At 35.4% G+C, this 19,485-nt stretch overlaps 2 protein-coding genes across 8 annotated transcripts in view; both read right to left on the bottom strand.

Moving 5' to 3' along the window:
- Positions 1-4,380: 4,380 nt before the first annotated feature.
- Positions 4,381-13,109, bottom strand: gp9 (glycoprotein IX platelet). Of its 3 annotated transcripts, none has more exons than XM_073874889.1 (3): positions 12,913-13,109; positions 7,862-7,997; positions 4,381-7,581 (listed from the first exon to the last, which is right to left on the bottom strand). In XM_073874889.1, the coding sequence occupies exon 3, from the start codon at positions 7,577-7,579 to the stop codon at positions 6,869-6,871; it is 711 nt and encodes a 236-aa protein (XP_073730990.1). In that variant the 5' UTR covers positions 7,580-7,581; positions 7,862-7,997; positions 12,913-13,109; the 3' UTR covers positions 4,381-6,868. The 3 variants fall into 3 exon arrangements, with proteins under 3 accessions (XP_073730990.1, XP_055045025.2, XP_055045024.2); XM_055189050.2 differs by lacking the exon at positions 7,862-7,997 and adding an exon at positions 8,375-8,510 and having other exon boundaries at positions 12,913-13,108; XM_055189049.2 differs by lacking the exon at positions 7,862-7,997 and having other exon boundaries at positions 4,383-7,581; positions 12,913-13,105.
- Positions 13,110-17,655: 4,546 nt separating this feature from the next.
- iqsec1a (IQ motif and Sec7 domain ArfGEF 1a) overlaps positions 17,656-19,485 on the bottom strand; it is a 76,219-nt gene continuing 74,389 nt past the window's right edge. For all 5 annotated transcript variants that reach the window (XM_055189046.2, XM_055189045.2, XM_055189043.2 and 2 more), the window contains one exon: positions 17,656-18,708. In XM_055189046.2, the coding sequence (XP_055045021.2) occupies positions 18,695-18,708 (14 nt within the window). In that variant the 3' untranslated portion in view covers positions 17,656-18,694. The remainder of the gene's footprint in view (positions 18,709-19,485) is intronic.

Here is a 19,485-nt window from a genome sequence, read left to right as displayed (position 1 = left end):
GCTGTCTTCATCATTAAGATCTCAATTCATTTCTGTAATGTTTACAGGGATCTCCTGTATGATGTTTTTTTCAAGGTTGATTCTAGACTAAGGATTGGAGAATAACAACTCGGACATGGAAATCAAGTCTTGAGCAGTACTGAAGGTCTTTTGTTATGTATGCTATATATAAATGATTTAATGGTGTTTTTATAGTGCATATAGGTATGAAAGTTTTAATTTTAAAATGAATTCTGAGACAAATTTCTTATTAAAGTATCTTTGAATTATAATTTCATTACAAACTTCACTTAAGCACACAATAAAAAAGTTAATGTTTGATTGTAAGGTCAAGATTGTCTATGAATAACACATTTCCTTTTGTTTCCTGCAAAAACTTATGGAAATGTGTTGTGCAAGATTAATTTCAAGAAGGATGCAAGTCGTAATACCATGAGATGTGCAAATAAAACTAGTGAAGTATAAAGTATTTAGTTTGAAAATATATTTGTGTTTCAAATGAACTTACTAAACAACATTCATACTGTTAATGTCAAACTCACTGCCTTGTCAATTGTGTGGTAGGATATTCAGATTTAGCTCACATTTATTTATTTTGACATTACATGCACTTGATTCTTGTCAAACTGAGATATAGCACATGTTTTTCTTCCTATGTACATTATTGCATTTGGTTGATGCTTTTATCCAAAGCAACTTGCAGTGTATTACAAGATAAACATTTTTATTAGTATGTGTTCAACCTATGACCTTTAGCGCTGCTAATGCAATGTTAATCTTAATCTCCTTGGTCCAAATATGAAAAGAGTACATCTCTCACTAGTATATTATGCATTCACTATAGCCTAAGACGACTGAGGATTGTGGCAATTTAATGTTGGGGTGTACAGAGGTTTTTAAACCTTTTGCAATGTAGTACTCAAAACAGGACATAATGGAAAAACAAGTGCACTAATAATTATAAATAATTTGTAATAAAATAAATGCAAACCATATGTATCTGTATGTATTAGAATACTTAAACAAGCGGTTTAAAACATTACAAAAATATTTAAAAGATCTCTGGAATAACTTTATTTGGCTAACACAGGTTTATTTGTATAGCACATTTCATACACGGGTGCTTTACATAGAAATTACAAAACAATATATAAAAGAAAGAAAATAAGAGAGACACAATAATAACAAAAGAAAACTGTTTAAAATGTGTGAAAAGGAATACAAATCCCTGGAGTTAAAAGTGCAGTCAGTGTGAAGCAGCACAGTGCTCATTCAGTAGGGGAGAGTGGGGCAAAGTGAGCCAGTGGGTAAGTTGACCCACCCCCTGTATCTAGGCTACCATACAGATTTGTAGCCGTCTGACCACAAATCCAGGTAGCAACTATCATTTCTATTTGACTTTGGTAAAGAGAAGCACAAGTTAAAGAGATAAGTATGATTTTTTTACAAAAAACTGTTTTTATCCCATCAAAGTTAAATTTATACATGTCAAGTATAATGGCTGTTATGTTAAAGCAAATTTATCCAGGTCTAAATATTTATACCATACATATTGGTGATAGGCGAATGTATAAAACCAGGTTAATGATTTAGCTAAAGATTAGCCTGAATTACTAAACTAGGCAGTTTTTCCCAAAATGGTGGCCGTGGGGCAAAGTGAACCAAATGCTGTGGGGTAAACTGAACCAGCGGTTCAATGTACCCCACCATGATATTTAGTTAAAAACATTTTAAAAACAGCAATCAACATTATTATTATTATTACCCTTCCAAATAGGGCAAAAATAGACAATTTCATTAAAATGACAAATCCTAGGGTTGTAAATGGACATTTAAAAACGTTTCTGGATAATGTTTGCACTTAATAAAGTTACATACCTTCTACGTAAATATGAAAGAACAATTTAACAAATTATTTCAATGCATTCTTTGGCACCCTTAAAATTACATTTAAGAATGGTGTGAATTTTTTAACTATGTTCGGGTTTAAACAAAAAAAGTCAGTGGGTCAGTTTACCCCTTCACATGGATCAACTTACCCCTCAGCTGGGGCAAGTTGAGCCAGAAGAGCACTTTTTTTTGAGAAGCCACCTTTTCAAAGCTCTTTGTTATAACGGCATTCTTATCATTTCATTTGACAGGAGACATCCTTAAATAAAGGTTGATGTTTTTGTTTGACTTCTGTCTCATTTTTTCAGGCAGATAAGGCAACATATGTAAAAAATGGCTCATCTTACCCCGCTCTCCCCTAAATGAAGAGTTAAACAGATGTGTTTTTAATCTAGATTTAAAAGTGTTTACTGTTGAAGCACATCTGAGGGCTATTTCATAAAACTTGCTTGGAAAAGCGAGGATTAAAGTTACAAACTCGACTTGAATTAACCTAACAAATGAGGCGAGGCTAAAGCGGTTTCAAAAAAGGCAAATTAAGCTTACGCAATCCAACTAATGTGATCCAGATGTCCCTAGTCAAGATAATTGCGCGTGCACGCTATTCTTGAGCAGCCCTAGAGGTCGAGCGTGGATCAAATCGATCAAAGTTAAAGAGAAAGCGGTCATTTTTGATAAAAATGTATGAAAATGTACTACTGACTGAAAATTATAATACTGCTGCAATAAACAAACCCATAAAATAGTTGAAAAGTCCTTATGGATTAAATCCCGGCACGCAGAAACTAAATTTAAATATATTGTCTTGTTGTTGTTAAATGGATCACATTAAACGAATGAAACACCGTTAGAAATGATGGCCCAGTGGTTAGTGCTCTCAGCAGCGCATGCGGGGATCCGGGTTCGAGCCCCGTCAATGCTTATGTGGCTATACTTTGCAAATTTTTATATGCTGTACTTTTTAAAAATAACACAAATCTTAACTTTTAAAAGACAATTTGTAGTTTACTAAGTAACCTATATAATACATATTTAGCAGATGAATGATTTTAATACATTTACAGTAACTTTAAATGTAACTTACATTTATTTATTTTTAATTTGGGAGTACATTTTAAAAGCAGCAACTTGAGTGGACAAAAAAGTAACAGGTGAAAATAAAACAAATATATTGTCATAAGAACTGTAGTTGATTTAAGCATAATCATATGCTAGAAGAAGTGTCTAATCTCATAATGTTAGCTGCCAAAGATGTTAACTGGCAATGAGGAGAGCACTGTCATCTATCAGCAGCACAGCTTTACTCCTGCAGATGAACTGTTCTTGAAAGAAAAAAATGGGGTCACTGAGAGCATGGTGGGTGAACAGCATATGCATTTCTGAATTTACAGTAGTACAAGAAATGATTGTGTAAAATCATATATGTTAGTTACACATATTCTTGACCAATCATTATTACTTGACATGTTACTCAAAACATTTTTGATGGCAAATAATGTGTGCGTTATAGAGCCACAAGTCATCATGTTAAACCCTGGGAGTATGAGAGATTTTAAACCACTGGGTTATTATCACACTGTTTAGAAAATTAGCTGTAGTTATGCAGCTGTTTGCCAGTAACTTATGTAGATTTAGAGGTTTATTATTTGCTGGCAACAGTTTGTTCGGAGTTGAATCGACGTTGAACATTGGCAGGTCTATGATTTTGCAGCGTGGAACTATGGAGTAGCAGCCTCATGCGGAGCATTTTGTGAACCAGAAATCCTCATGAACCTTTTTCTGTTGTTTCCTTCATATTTTGGTTCCCAGAATGCTTTGCATGAGGCTGTTATTTGATGGTTTTATTCTGTAAATAAAAAGACTTGTTAATGTTTAATGTTCATTTAACTTTGAACAAACTGTTGCCAGTACATACATATAAATCTACAGTAAGTTACTGGCAAACAGCTGACAGTAATACTGTAAGTTCTACATAATTTTTTAACAGTGTAATGTTAGGTGTTGATAGATAAACAGAGTTTTATGAATGGTTTCAGGGTGAGGATCAGTCGAAGAGAACCCTGAGGTATAAGCACATTATACTGTAAGTCAGTACAAGCCTTGTGAGCTGAAAAAATATTGTATGCAGGACACTAACAATCTTCTCTGTGATAAAAAAAGAATTTTAACTCATTACAACAAAATGCCAAGAGCATACCATCACATAATTATATTGTATTCCTTCAGCCATGCAGACACCATAATTTTTTTTAATTTCAAGAAAAATGTAACAACTAGAGAAAGATACAAATACTGTAGATCTTTAAAATAATGTGCATTTTTATGCACACCAAGCATAAAAAAATTAAATGACTGTACTTGACTTTTGTGTGTTGTATATTTAAATTAAATTTCCTCTTTGTGTGACAGACAATCTTAAAAAAAAGATATATATATATATATATATATATATATATATATATATTTATATTGCAATTATATTAATTTAGATACATCTTAAATTTGTTAATGAACTATTATCCTTAGTTAAGATTATCATTTATATTCAACATTTGATAGGCCTATATACCATATTATGAAACACATGTCTATATTTTATTAATTATTATTGTAACAAAATTTATCAAATTTAATATATAAGTTGATTTTCTTTAATTGTTAGATTAATAGTGGTTAATAAAGTCAAATAAAATGTCAAAGAGTCAGCTGTAATATCATTGCATTTACATTTCAGTGTTAGTGGAAGTCTAGTTAAGCAACAATGAGGCTTAGCCTGACAGTTAGCCTGCTCCGGACCAGGCTAGTTTGCAAGCATAAGTTTCCATAGTAACCGGGGTTGAACTAGTTCAAGTTTGTTTTATGAAACAAAATCCACCGGCAATAAGCCAGACTTAACAAAATAAGCCTGGCTTATTCTGTAATCTAGTTTTATGAAACAGCCCTCTGATCTCTTCTGAAAGCTGAGTCCAGCTACAGGTGGCATAATAACTAAATGCTGACGCACCTTGTTTTGAGTGAACCCTTGGTATTTCTAACTGACCCGATCCTAATGATCTGAGTAATCTGTTTATATTCAATTAGGATATCTGTAATGTATTTGGGTCCTAAGCCATGAAGTGATTTATAAATGAGTAACAATACTTTAAAATCTATTCTAAATGTAACAGGAAGCCAGTGTAAGGACCTGAGGACTGGAGTAATGTGCTCAGATTTTTTGGTTCTGGTCAGAATTCTGGCAGCAGTGTTTTGTATTAGCTGCAGCTGTCTAATGGTCTTTTTGGGGATCCCAGTAAGAAGTCCATTGGAGTAATCCACCCTGCTGGTGATGAAAGCATGATCAAGTTTCTCTAAGTCCTGTCTTGAGACAAAACAACTGATTCTGGCAATATTTCTGAAATGGTAGTAAGCTGATTTGCTCATCGCTTTCACGTGACTACTGAAATTAAGGTCAGACTCTAAAATAACACCAAGATTTCTGACTTTATTTTGTGTCTTTGGACCCCTAGAGTCAAGGTATGTGTTCACCTTGAGAGTTTCATCTTTATTTCCAGATAAAATGACTTCAGTTTTGTCTTTGTTTAACTGGAGGAGGTTTTGACGCATCCAACTGTTAATTTCATCAATGCACTTACATAGAGAGTCAATGGGGCTGTAGTCATTGGGTGACAGGGCGAAGTATTTCTGGGTGTCACTTGCATAGCTGTGGTAAGCAATTTGATATTTTTTTCATTATTTTACCAAGTGGGAGCATATAGAAATAAAAAGAGACGCTCCACTTTTTTAAAATATGCTTATTTTAAAGCTCTCCTAGAGTTAAACAACTAAGCTCTACCATTTTGAAATCCATCCAGCCGATATCCGGGTCTGGCGGTACCACCCACAGCATAGCTCAGCATAATACATTGAATCTGACTAGACCATTAGCATCGCACTCAAAAATAGCCAGAGTTTTGATATTTTTCCTATTTAAAACTTGACTCTTCTGTAGTTACATCGAATACTAACAACAGCGGAAAATTAAAAGTTGCGATTTTATAGGGAGATATGTCTAGGAACTATACTCTCATTCTGGCGTAATAATCAAGGACTATGCTGCCATACCATGGGTGCAGCAGCTGCAATGATATTACGTAGTGCCCGAAAATAGTCCACTGCTATTATAAGTTACCAAGGGGACTATTTCAGGCACTGCATAATATCAAAACTCTGGTTATTTTTGAGCGCAATGCCAATGGACCAATCAGTCTCAATGAACCACGCCAAGATATGCAAAAAGTGGTAAAGCCAGACCCGGAGATCAGCCGAATGGATTCCAAAATGGCCAAACGCACCTGTTCAACTCTAGGGGAGCTGGAAAATAGGCATATTTTCAAAAAAAAGTGGTGTCCCTTTAAACAGAAGTGGTGCAAGAATAGAGCCCTGTGGGACTCCACATGTCATGGATGCCCACTCAGATTTATTACTTTACTGCTAATAAATATTTAGCTGAAACATAGCCAAACTTAACAAATATTAAAATTAAGCAATAGTTCAGTTCAGTTCCTGTTGTCTGTTTCCATCTTTCCAGGCTTATTTTACTTAAAGGTGGTGGATTATGAGTTATGAGTGCATGTCCTCCCACTTTGTTGGAATTGAATTTTTGTTATGTAACTTGTATAAACTTAAGAGTGGTTTTACACTCCTTTATTGCTAACAAATACTTTATAATAAAAAATGTTTATAATTACAAAAAATTAAAATTGGGCTTGTTTTGGAAGCTATGGTTACGTATTTTGAATTTAAGTGATGTTCCTGGGTCAACATTTGTGTAGAAAAAGCCCCCTAATCCCAACCTATAACTTATCCATCTGGTTGATTGAAATGTTATCCCAGTGTAAATCAACAATGATGTTTGACGCGGGAAAATCAGGAAGTCTTTTAATCCATTGTTAGAGAAATCCACTTTACAGAGCACAGCACCGACAACAGATTTGTTCCATCAGGGCACTTTAATCTTAATGTTGTGCTGTTTGTTAAGGGCGTCCAGTATTTGAGGAAGAAGCTCCATGTTCAGTAAAGGTTTGTCCATGTCATCACCACCGATACTGCGTCTCATTCTGGCTCGATGTTTGGGTTTGAGCGATCGAAGAGATTCAGCCTCCAGTCCCGAGTGTCTCTCATCGATTCCCAGTGTAAATGTCGAGTTTCGAGCTAGTTGCAAGCACCACAGCAGTAAGCCGACGAGGATACACAACATGAAGCATAATACACTGTTATAAAGCAACCCAGGGCACTCAGTGGAGGCGCAAGATGAAAAATCGTCATCTGTGAGTCTGTCGATGGGCCTGTGGATGAGTTCGGCGGGTGAGGCGCACACGGCCATCGCAGAGGCCTTCACTTTATTTCTCTTCAACCATTGACTCAGATAGCGAATCCCGCAGTCGCAGTGGAACGGGTTGTCGGATAAGTTAAGCAGCTGCAGGTTGTAGAGCGAATCCAAATGTCCCGCTCTTACTGTAGTCAGGAGGTTATGTTGAAGTAACAGCTCTGTAATATTGGCGGGCAGTTGAGGAAACGTCCTGATGCCCCTTGAGCTGCAGTTCACCCTCAGATCTTTAGACGGTAAAGCCACGCACCTGTACGACTCACAACTGACGCGTGCAAAGATCGAGCACGAGACCAGAGCCGTTAATGCCACAGTGAAGCGCATCTCTTTGAAAAGAGAGAAAGAAATAAAGTCAGACTCAATTATCATCAATTTAGACACTGGGCAACAATTAGTTTTGTAAAGCAGACACAACTTTACCACTTTAACGTTAACCTTAACATGAGACCAAAGGAGAAACAATCTATCAGTGGAAAAAGATGATTTACAACAGGAAATAAATAGTATCCATTAGCAAAGGTTGTCTGCCCAGAATAGTATCTTACTAAAAATTTTGACATTTAAAAGAAAACACCACAGCTTTTCAATATTTTACTATGTTCTTACCTTAACTTTTTCAATGCGCGCACTTAATCTTTGTACAGCGTGTTGTGAATGTGTTAGCATTTAGCCTAGCCCCATTTATTCCTTAGGATCCAAACAGGGATGAATTTAGAAGCCACCAAACACTTCCATGTTTTCCCTATTTAAAGATTATTACACGAGTAGTTACACGAGTAAGTATGGTGGCACAGGCATCCCTGTGGAAAGGTGGAAAACCATGCTTTTTTGGAAACTCTTGCGATGCCTATCAGTGCAGGTGAGTGTCGCGAGTGTTTTCACAGTCCAAACACAATCGTAGACATGATCGAGTTTCTTTAGTGTTTGAAAAGTTATTTTCGTTTTTTAAGAATTCAAGTACGAGCGGGGTGGCCGTGATTATGGCCATGGTGGCTGTGGGCACCCTCTGGCTCCGCCCCTGATCCTTAACAATCAGTTACGTCCTGCTCAAGCAGCGTTGGCAAATTTTTCTTGATCAGATTTGGCTTATATTAATAAGGTAGTAAAGACGATAATTACTACTGTCAGCATTGCTGATATTCCAAATATGGTAAGGAGTGTCACTTTTACTGCTGACGTCGGAAGTATTCAGGCCAATCACAACGTACTGTTAAGCTGGCCAATCGGAAGACACTGCGCTTTTCAGAATGATGACCTTTGTACAAAATCAAAGCGTTTGAGGAAGGCAGGGCATAGAGGAGCAACAATACGGTATGTGGAAAATAATGTGTTTTTTAACCATAAACCACGCAAACTTATTGTATTATACCAAATACACAAAGTAATGTTATTTTTAACAACATCATAGGGGCTTCTTTAAAAAGTGAGTGAAAAGACAAACAAACAAAACAAAAAGTTGCATTTAGGATTGACAGAAGTAAACATATTCAGTGGCCTTTTGGAATTTCATGTTTCTCTGAATAAATCTATCACAAAATGTGGTCCGATCTTCAACCAAGCAAGGGTCTTGACAAGGGTATTTAGACATTTTGGGGTGGTTTCCCGGACAGGGATTAACTTAAGCCAGGACTAGGTCTCAGTTTAATTAGGAAATATAACTAGTTTTAACAAACATGCCTTAGTAAAAACATTGCTTGTGTGCATTTTGAGGCAAAACAAAAGGCGCTGGTGTATTTTAAGATATGTCAGTGCAAGTTGTTTTCATTTTGGACAGCTCTTACATTTATTTTAGTCAAGGACTAGTCTAATCCTGTCCGGGAAACCGCCCCAATGTGTCTAAAAATAATTACACAAAAAATTCTGATCTTTCATGTCTTTATTGAGAACAATCAAAAAACCTCATAGTGCTTGTGGAAAAAGCATGTGAACCCTTAAGGTTTTAGTTTATTTTCAGGAATATATGGCCTCTCGGCCCATAGTTCCACAGATATCATGACATGGCAGAAAGTCTATTTTTCATTCCTTGATACATATACAATGCCAATCGCCATGCATACTCAGAATCACAAATATTTTACACATCTTTGCAGACATTACTTACAAGAACAAGTTCACTTAAATATTTCTTACGTAGATCTATGTACAAAGGACAAACATACAAAAATGCTTCTCATCTTCAATCACGGAAATATTTGTGGAATTACAATAATGACAGATTCTTTCTGCAACTGGCATATTACTCCATCTGCCCCTTTCTATAGCCAATTGATGACTCTAAACATCTAAAAAGAATAATGATCGTATTAGTTGCATGTTATACATATGTAGCTCTCTTGTATTAACAAAGATTTGCATTGTGATTATATGTTTAGTTTGTCATTTTCTAAAACCGATGCATACCATGCTTCATGTGCTTTTTCTTTCAATCTTTGATTAAGAACAGCTGTAAATGTTCTTATATCACATTTGAGCCTCCCAGATAGTAGAAAAAACATAAAAATTAAATAATACTATAATATTTTTAACCCAAGTTTTTCTACCTACTTTATCTTTCTAAGAGCATATTGTAGCATTTTCTTGGATAACGATGATCAAGCATGGACACCAATTTTATCCAATATATAATACATCTTTTCACATAAGACGTAGACAATGCAAATCTTCCCAGGTCAACCAAAACAGCTACACTGCTTGCATTTGTACCGATACACAGAAGTAAAAAAAAAAAGACAATTGAACAATCTCAATACATTCTACTGGCTTAAAGCCCCACATTTCACAACCATAATACAGTACAGGGGCGACCATGCTATCAAACAAAAACAGGTTGAGTGTAGCTAATTTTTTTAAATAATTTAAAAAAAAAAATTTTTATATTATAATTAAAAACAGTGGCCATATCATGCTACAGTGGCCATATCATCATTTCAATCCGAATACATTTACAATTTTTCTTTAGCATCGTTATGTACTCATTTAAAAAAAAGAATAAACAAGACAGGGCTCACCATGCAGTCCTGTCTCACCCCAATGGTACAATCAAAATATTCTGTTAAACCTTCATTTCCTTTTACACATGATTTGAGTTTAAGATACATAGATTTTAATACATTAAATATACTTTCCCCCAATACCATTCTTAATGAGAATAAAATACAAAAGAATATGTTGAACACTGTCGAAAGCTTCAGTGAAATCAATAAATATACAATTTATCTTTCCTTTTCGCTTTGTAATATATTTCTGAACCATTGACTGTAAAATAAAAATATTATCTATTGTGAAATAACCAGACCTGTACCCTGCTTGTTTTTCAAAAACTATATTATTCCTTTCTGCATAGTACACTAACCCTCAAGATCTTTGTAACAATTTTACCTAGTACGTTAAGCAGTGAGATCCTAGTTCCCCACTTAATTTTTATCATAATTCTTATAGAGGACAAATCACAGCTTCACACCAGACCTCTGGGAAATCGCCTGTTTCTAATATTTTGTTATATAAAGACAGCATTATGGGACACAGCATATGTGGAGCTGCTTTTAGCATCTCAATAATAATACCATCTGGTCCAGGGGCTTTTCCATTACTCATTGACATAATAGCTTTAAAGACATCATTATAAATTCATCTTGATTGAAAGCTGCGGTATCATGATTATTTACACAATCTGTAATAAAGTTCTCAAAATCAGCATCTATATTACATTTTGAATCAGATAACAACTGTATGAAATTAAGAGTTTGGTTCCAAAACGCAATAAATGCCATTTTTGAAAAAAATGAGTTACTGCCAAAAACAGTATTAAATCAGGTCAGTATTTAAAAGTAAATTCTTAATTTTACGCAAAATCCAATATCTGCCGTGTTATTCTGTCATCTTTTCTCCCTTTTTCCCAAAACGCAATAAACGCCACTCCTCCTTTCCTACAGAATGCAATTAATCCGCTCCACATATTACAGAGCACCATTCACGCAATGTAAACAAACAATGGCGGCGCGTTGAGTACACAGAGTCCTAGTTTTCCTCATCTACTATGTACTTCGTGATCAACAAACAAACAAAAACAAAATAATACTTTTGTTGGCATTGCTAAACCTGTGATGGTTTTCTGTGACGGGAAAGAAACGTAAGCCATCAACATCTAATAATTTACGTGAGGCACTCGGGAGCCGGTTGCTTGTTCTCCCGACAGCATCAAGCTTCTCATGCCAACACATTGACCCCAGAGGATCTTATGAAAAACTTTACATTATTTTACTCAAAGTCAACGTAAATCGAGCAGGACCAAAACATTTTACAGCTGATCTCTGTGAAAGACGTTAAGCGACGACGTCAAGTATAACTGCAGCAATGACAGTGATTTTAATATGACAAAGTAAGTGTTTTGATTAATGACATTAATGTTTATTTTTTTAATCATTGTATACCACTAGTCAACTAAATAAATATAAAATGGTAAAGATGAATGCACATTTATACATTGATTTAATAGATTTATAGCATTTTGAAAAAAAAAACCTGTCATGGATTTATTGCATTTTGTGGAAAAAATAAATAGTTTTTATAATAAATCTTTGAAAATCAACTTATGGATTTGAATTTTTTTATGTTTTTATAACCTAAAGATGCTATGTGAAAGTTTGTAACAGAAAATAGTGGTTTTCATCTTGTCACTTTCTTGGTATAAAAAACATGTTTTTACAGAAATTTGTCAAAATGGATTTATTGCGTTTTGGAACCAAACTCTTCAAATATTCTAACCACTTATACTGTTTAATATTATGAGATTGTTTGTGGGCCCCTCTAAAGCTCTTCATTTTCTTCCACAGCTGTTGTGTTTTCATATTACCCTGCAACATATTACATAAAGAAAAAACAGTACAATTCCAATCCTTTAGATCACTTCTTTTTTTTTTTATTTACTTACGTTATAAATATAACTCTTCAGATTTCTCTCATTATTCTTCTAAAATGATTTAGTTCAATATATTTTGCATATTTCTGATGTGAACAATCTTCGTCCCACCATTGTGGTTGGTTACTTTTAAGTATAGACTTTTTATTTAGGAATTTGCCTTCATGTAGACAGTATGTCAGGATTTTAGTTGCTATATTAGTGTTTTCTTCCACTGCATTACTAAAATCACCTATAAAATTACTATTGAGATAAGTAGATAGATACCTTTGCACAAACTCTCTCTTACTATTCTCCATTTAAAGAGTAACTAAATGCTAAACCAACATTTTTAGTTAATGATCTTTAAGAATGGGGCTTCATTAGTGCTGTTCATCGATTTGAGTAACATTTTTGACATTTGGGTATAAAGTGTTTCCAGTGTGTTCAATAAAGACATGAAAGATCAGAATGTGTGTTATTATTTTTAGACACATTATGTTTGTCAATACCCTTAACTTAAATGAAGATCAAACCACACCCTATGACAAATCCACTCAGAAAACCATGAAACTCCAAAAGGTTCACATACTTTTTCTTGCCACTTTATATGGTCTCACACATTTTAACTGAAAAGACATATCACAAAGATGTCAAACAGTGGCGCCAAACTTTGTTCAACTTAACAGAATAACTATTTGAAAACAATGGATCACAAATGTATCTACATAAAAAAATGTGTCATGCACACAAAACTTACCTTTTAATATTTACAAAAACACAAGGTGTCCAATACCCATCCTGGCTTTAAAAATCCACAAATGTTTTATCAAGGACTTGTATATTTATAAAGGCATTAGTATTTCTCCAGTAGACGTTTTTGTTCTGCGGAAGGTTTGTTTTCGACCAATGAGAGGTTCAGGGTCATGTGATCATCATCACTGTGAGCACAAGATAAGATTATCATACAAATACAGAGCTGCACATTTATCTCTGATGTGCTTGAGTTGAACATTAAAAAATGAAACTAAATTCGAAAGTAAATGATGTTTTTGAGTCTGTAGTGAGTAAAAGAGACATTCATGTTTCAGCACAAATAATAATAGGCGACAATGACATGACATTATTTAAAACTGGAATTTCAAAAATTTGGGATAATGCAAGACAACAACTGCAATATACAGTATATCACTGTGAAAGTGTTTTTTGTGGATATTTTATTAAAAAATCTTCCATATTGTGCCTTTAATGAAACATATGTATCCTGACTGACTCAAATCCATCAGTGTGTGGTTATTGATGAATTTTTACGGTTTTATTTTCTTGTCATGGTTTTATTGTCTTAAATTTTGTTATGTGTATACAAGAAGAGCTGTGAACTATTTCTATTTATACCACAGGGCTGTTGAATGCTTTATTCTGATTGGTTGAGAAATGTTCCATTGGTGTTCATTATTTTGCTGTAAAACACACACCTGACCTGTCAAATGTCTTAATTTAACCACAAGAGCAATGTCTGTGGTAACCGTGGTATAAGAGAAATAATTCATTATTTGTAAATAATACACAGCCGCGGCATTACCACCTTGGGCGTGTATTTTTTTCAAATAATCCAAAGGCCCGTCATCAATTATTCAGTCATTCAGTCACCTGTGTATGTCATATATTCATTTTATTGAGTTTTTGAACATCACAGTTGGAGTTTTAAATTGAAAGTACATTTACATTGATATTCATTAAAAAAAAAATATTACAAATTAAAAGCATTTTATTGCCAAGCCCTGATCTAAACTCCTTTCATATCTTTCCGCATTCATTTGAATAGAGAGGTATAGCAGCCAGTGAAGTGACAAACATACATAAGAGATACTATTTCAACAGTGTTTCAGAAACACATCTCTCATAGAAATATTATACGTGATATTATTTAGCAGGATCCTAGTCTACACACAATGATTTTCCCACTTGGTCCCCTAATAGATTTATTCCAGATCAAATGCATCTTTACAAGTCCTGCTTTCATTGACAGAAAAGAGCATAATCCCTTCATCTTTCACATGAATGAGTGAAATAATCTGCATGCATTACTCCAACCAGTAACACAAAACGCAATACAAAACTGCAACTACAGACTGACTACACATAACACTGCTGAAAATGACAAAGAGAAAGACAAGACGTATGTGAAAACTCAAAGAGAGACGATAAAGCTGAATACATGAGAATGAATCTCAGACAATGACTCACAATGTCAATGAGATAAAAATACACAACAGGACATAATGTTAAAAATCAGGAAGTGTTTAGATGGAGCAGCTGGTTTAACAATGAGAGTTAAAGAGTGTTTGGTGAAGTTATTTCAAAGACAGAGCAAGTTAATGGAAAATTTAAGGTATAAACACAGTAAAGAGATGCTGTGCTTTATAGTCAGGACTGAATGATGCTACTGGACACCAGATTTTCATATTCACATATCATTGCTTTTAAAAAGCCGTGGTCACTAAATAACAAATATAAAGGACACAAATGCTTATAAATATTTTTTTTACGATGAAATGTTTGAATGCCTTTCCTTCTTCAGAAAAATCTGTTATGGCTACTATAAGAGGAGCTCTGTGCATCTGTGCTTTATTGTAAATAACAAATGTTCACTGTTGACCAATCAGCACCCAGGATCTGTTTTATTATAAGAAAAACATTTCACTGTGCATTTCATAAGAATCATTTCTGTCCTCATGATATAAAAACTTAATTCCTCTAAACATTCAAACACCTGCATGATATGATTGAATATTCACCTGAAACTCTTTATAAATGACAAACAATCTCCTTATTCCTTAAGTGACAAAGATAAGTGTTTCAGAACATGATTGCACTATATTGTCATGGTAACACTGCTTTATTATCAATCATAAATAAATATATCAAGAACATCATAAACTAATCACAGCCAATCCCACTGAAAGTATAAACACTGGTCCAATGAGAATCCAGACATCCACTATAATAAAATAATGTTGATGACAAACATATTGCACTAATAAAGAAAGTAAATGATTCATAAATACATAGAAAAATAATTCAGTCACTGGCCCATTGAAGTCCTGTGCATATCTTCAAAGAAAAAGTGTATAAAACTGTTCAATGACTTCATCCTTTTCATTAAAACATCTGAACTTCAGTTGAAGGTGTGCAAGTATATTATTATCATCTAACATCCTTAAACGAAGTTTTAATCTGGTTAAAAGTGTGATATGAAAGCATGTCTCATAATTCATATAATGACCTCACGCGGTTCAATGTGCTTCAGAATCAAATCAGTGAACATTCTTCACTAAATCAAGATAGTCCTCTTAAAAATCTCTGAATATATTTTTACAGTATTTTATAACATCGCTTTTTGTCTATAATGCTTTGAGTTACAGTACTGTACTAGAATACTACGCACACAGTTTATAGCTCATCTACATATGAGTTTATATATGTATCTACATATGAGAGATGTGGTCATTGGCACATTTGAGATGCTTCGTTTATGACTGCTAAGACAACATGTATAGACTTTATCCACAATAAATCAAGAACATCTCATTTCTCTCTAGTCTGGATTGATGTCAAATACTAATAGAAGCTTATTGTAGGTTGATGTGACCTTTGTATGGATTATTCTCTTTGAAACCATATTTCACCCCAATAATATAAATCATTGTAGTTTGCATAGAAAGTCACAGGAAAATTATTTACGGACCAACAAACCATCAGGCAAATCATTTAAACAAATGAGTTCTCTTTTAAATGATTGATACAGTAATGAAAAGAACAATATGAAATAATTTAAGATTAGAATGTTGAGAATAAAGTGGAAAATTGAAGGGGTCATGAAATGAAAAATAAAAAGAGGTTAAAGGGCCCATATTATGCAAAATCCACGTTTACAAGGTGTTTGGACCTAAATCTGTGTTTGCAGTGTGTGAACAGCAGTGTTGGGGAAAGTAACTTTTAAAGGTAATGCATTACAATATTAAGTTACTCCCCAAAAAAGTAACTAATTGCGTTACTTGGTTACTTTCCATGGAAAGTAATGCTTACGTTACTTTTCTTACTTGGCTGAGGCTTGATCTCTTTCAGGCCTTGCAGGTGTTTTATGGCCTGCCATCTCCATTTCTGACTCAAACTGTTCTCGCTCAAGCGCACAATGGGGCGCTCAGTACAATATTTTATTTTCACATTGAATTAATTATACTGAAAAGTAACTTGCATTACTTTTTTAAAAAAGTAACTCAAATAATAATATTTTTGAAAGGGTACTGTCCCAGTGACAGCTTCTGTACCTTTATTTCTGAGAGTGTAATGCTGCGTTTACACCAGCCGTGGTAGAGGCGTCAAGCGTGAGTGATTTCAATATTAAGTCAACGCGCGTCTGGATGTGTTCACGGCGCGAATGAGGCAATTTGCGCGTCTAGTTCATTTGACGCGAATTTGCGGCTGACGTCCGAGTTGAAAAATTTGAACTTTGGCGGATTTTCGCGCCGCGTTAACCAATCAGGAGCCTGCTTGCTGCTGTGGCGGCAGCCCCGCCCGGAATCACTCTTTTAACATGAAGGAACGCTTGATATTGTCCGTGAGCAGTCACCCGGAGCTATACGACACAAGTTCTTATTTCTATAGAGACAGGAATAAAAAGGACCTCGCTTGGAAGAGTGTCAGTGAGTACATTGGGCAACCTGGTAAGTTGTAAATACACATTTCACTTTTGAGTCACATGACGTTTATCGACCCGCGCTGTTTATTTCCCCCCCTATATTAAGGTTACCAAATACAAACTCTCTCCATAAATGCACAATCAACATCAGTCATCTTGCAAACAGGCAACCGTATAGCACTTTCCCCTCCCACAAGAAGCGGACTTTGCCTCTGACGCGCGTCAAGTGCTTGCTTTAGACGCACAGAAAAAGCAAGCACTTGACGCTCGAGAGAGGCAAAATCCGCTTCAAACTGTTCAAGCGGCAAACTAGGCGCAGTAGACGCGATTTTGATGCCTCAAACGCCATTGGTGTAAATGCAGCATGAGGGACTGAAGAGCTGTAGCTCATTTGCATTTAAAGGTACAGACAAAAACGCTTTGTGCTCCCCCCTAATAGGTGCATTTCGGACATGCTATAACAAATGATCTGTGGTGTATTTTGAGCTGAAACTTCACAGACACATTCTGAGCACACCTGAGACTTATATTACATCTTGTAAAAATGGGCATAATTGGTGCCCTTTAATCTTCAATAAAAACCAACTCATTTTATACTTAAAAACAAACTCTCTTTCACACTTTAGTCTGATTGTCATGATTCTGTCCTCTAGAGTCTAGACACATACAGTACAGATTAATGAGTTTTGCTCTTAACTCGAGTCATCGAGTTGTGATCAAAACTGAGCACACCCATTCAACAGAAACAAAACATTACAAACGTATTGACTGAAGTTTATTTACAACAAAGTGCTGGAGCAATTAATAAAGAATCGTTTTATTTGTTCATGACATTTCACAACCGACAGTTATACTGCATGGAGAATGGGAACGCTGAATACCATGGGGCTGTTGAATGCTTTATTCTAATTGGTTGAGAAATGTTTCACGGGTGTTGATTATTTTCTGTAAAATGCACAATTATTTAACATTGTCAAATGTCTTAAAATAACCACCAGAGCAATGTCTGTGATAAACGTCGAATAAGAGGAATAATTGACATTATTCAACAATAATGCACACTTGCAGTGTAACTCCGCTTTCCGTCGTGCCGCATTACCACCTCTGGTGTGCATTAGCGTCGAATAACTCAACGGCCCATCGTCAATTACTCCTTACACATCCTGCTGCAATAAATAAATATCTGTGTATTTAAGGTTAACATTCATCAAAGTTTCTGGATGAGTTAACTGCCACTGAATCACAGTAAAATGATGATCATTTTTAAAAATATTTTTCAACATTTCTGGTTTAAAACCAACATAAGCTAACCTCCAGAAACATAATATAAAGTGCATATTTGCAAATGAACTATCTTCATATTACACAGTCAGCTAAATATTTCTGTACAACTGCTGTGGAACAATGAGATTTCATGACCCCTTTAAAGAAAATCTTGCATCAACATTCTTCCAAACGTCTCGGGTTTGGTAAAAGGAAAAAACTGATAAGTGTTAAAAACAGAAATTGGGGTGAACTAACAAGTGTACTGTCATGAATCTATGGTCACACTGTAAAAGAGCACTCTCTGGCGTTCACGTGCAGACATCTGTGTTGAGGCAGACGGGTGACGTATAAATAAGGGACTCAAGGATTTGAGGTTAAGTGAGCCGGCTATAAGTGGTGGGTGTACAGATTAAATAACTGTTGTGTTTGGGAGGCTAAAGGGTGGAGTGGGACTGCCCATGACTGACTGCTTGACCTGTTTGTTGTTGAAAAGTGACCCGATGAGGAAAGAGCAATTGTGTGTCGGGGTGGGTGCTCCTGGGCGAATGCTTCTTTCTGGACCATCAGACGACTGTTAATGATGAAGCCCTGTGAGCAGAGAGTCAACAAACAAATCAACAAACCTACATGACATGTGGATATTATAGTGAAAAACCCTTCAACATACACTTGCCAGCCACTTTATTAGGTACACCTGTATGCTTGTTAACACAAATTGCTAATCAGCCAATCACATGAAAGAAACTTGATGTATTCAGGCATCTATACGTGGTGAAGACGACTTGCTGAATTTCAAACCGAGCATCAGAATGGGGAAGAAATGAGATTTAAATGACATTGAACATGGCATCCCAGCAAACACTTTTATGTGGGGCCCACATGGGTTACACATGGACTACAGAGTGGGCATGGGCTCAAAACGGCCATCTAATCTGGGGTCCACTTTAGATGGCCCACATGGGTGATCCCAAGTGTGCTCCCTATGGGGTCCCTAGTTGGGTCATTAGTGGGAAATGTGTGAATGGGCTAAAAATAGGCTACATACGCGACCCAATTTGTTTGATAAAATATACAAGAACAAACATAATTAATCCCAAATATGCATTGATTACATGGATATATAGTCCACATACTGTATGTGTCTGTAAAAATATGTTTTGTTGTTTTGACACTTGAATTAATAAACAAAAATAATGTTGTGTAAAACTTACCATACAACCCAACCATCACACCCACGTGGGGCCCAAAGGGTTTGCACCTGGGCTGGGACACAGCTAATTTTGTCCTCCGTTTCCATTGTGGTCACACACGTGTTACGTAGCCAGGTAGACACCTACATAAGACCTAGCTGGGTCCCATGACTAA

This window comes from Misgurnus anguillicaudatus, chromosome 13 (genome assembly GCF_027580225.2).
Source record: "Misgurnus anguillicaudatus chromosome 13, ASM2758022v2, whole genome shotgun sequence".
Taxonomy (NCBI): Eukaryota; Metazoa; Chordata; class Actinopteri; order Cypriniformes; family Cobitidae; genus Misgurnus; species Misgurnus anguillicaudatus.
The sequence above is the reverse complement of the archived record's forward strand: the minus strand, read 5'-3'. Positions and strand labels throughout refer to the sequence as shown.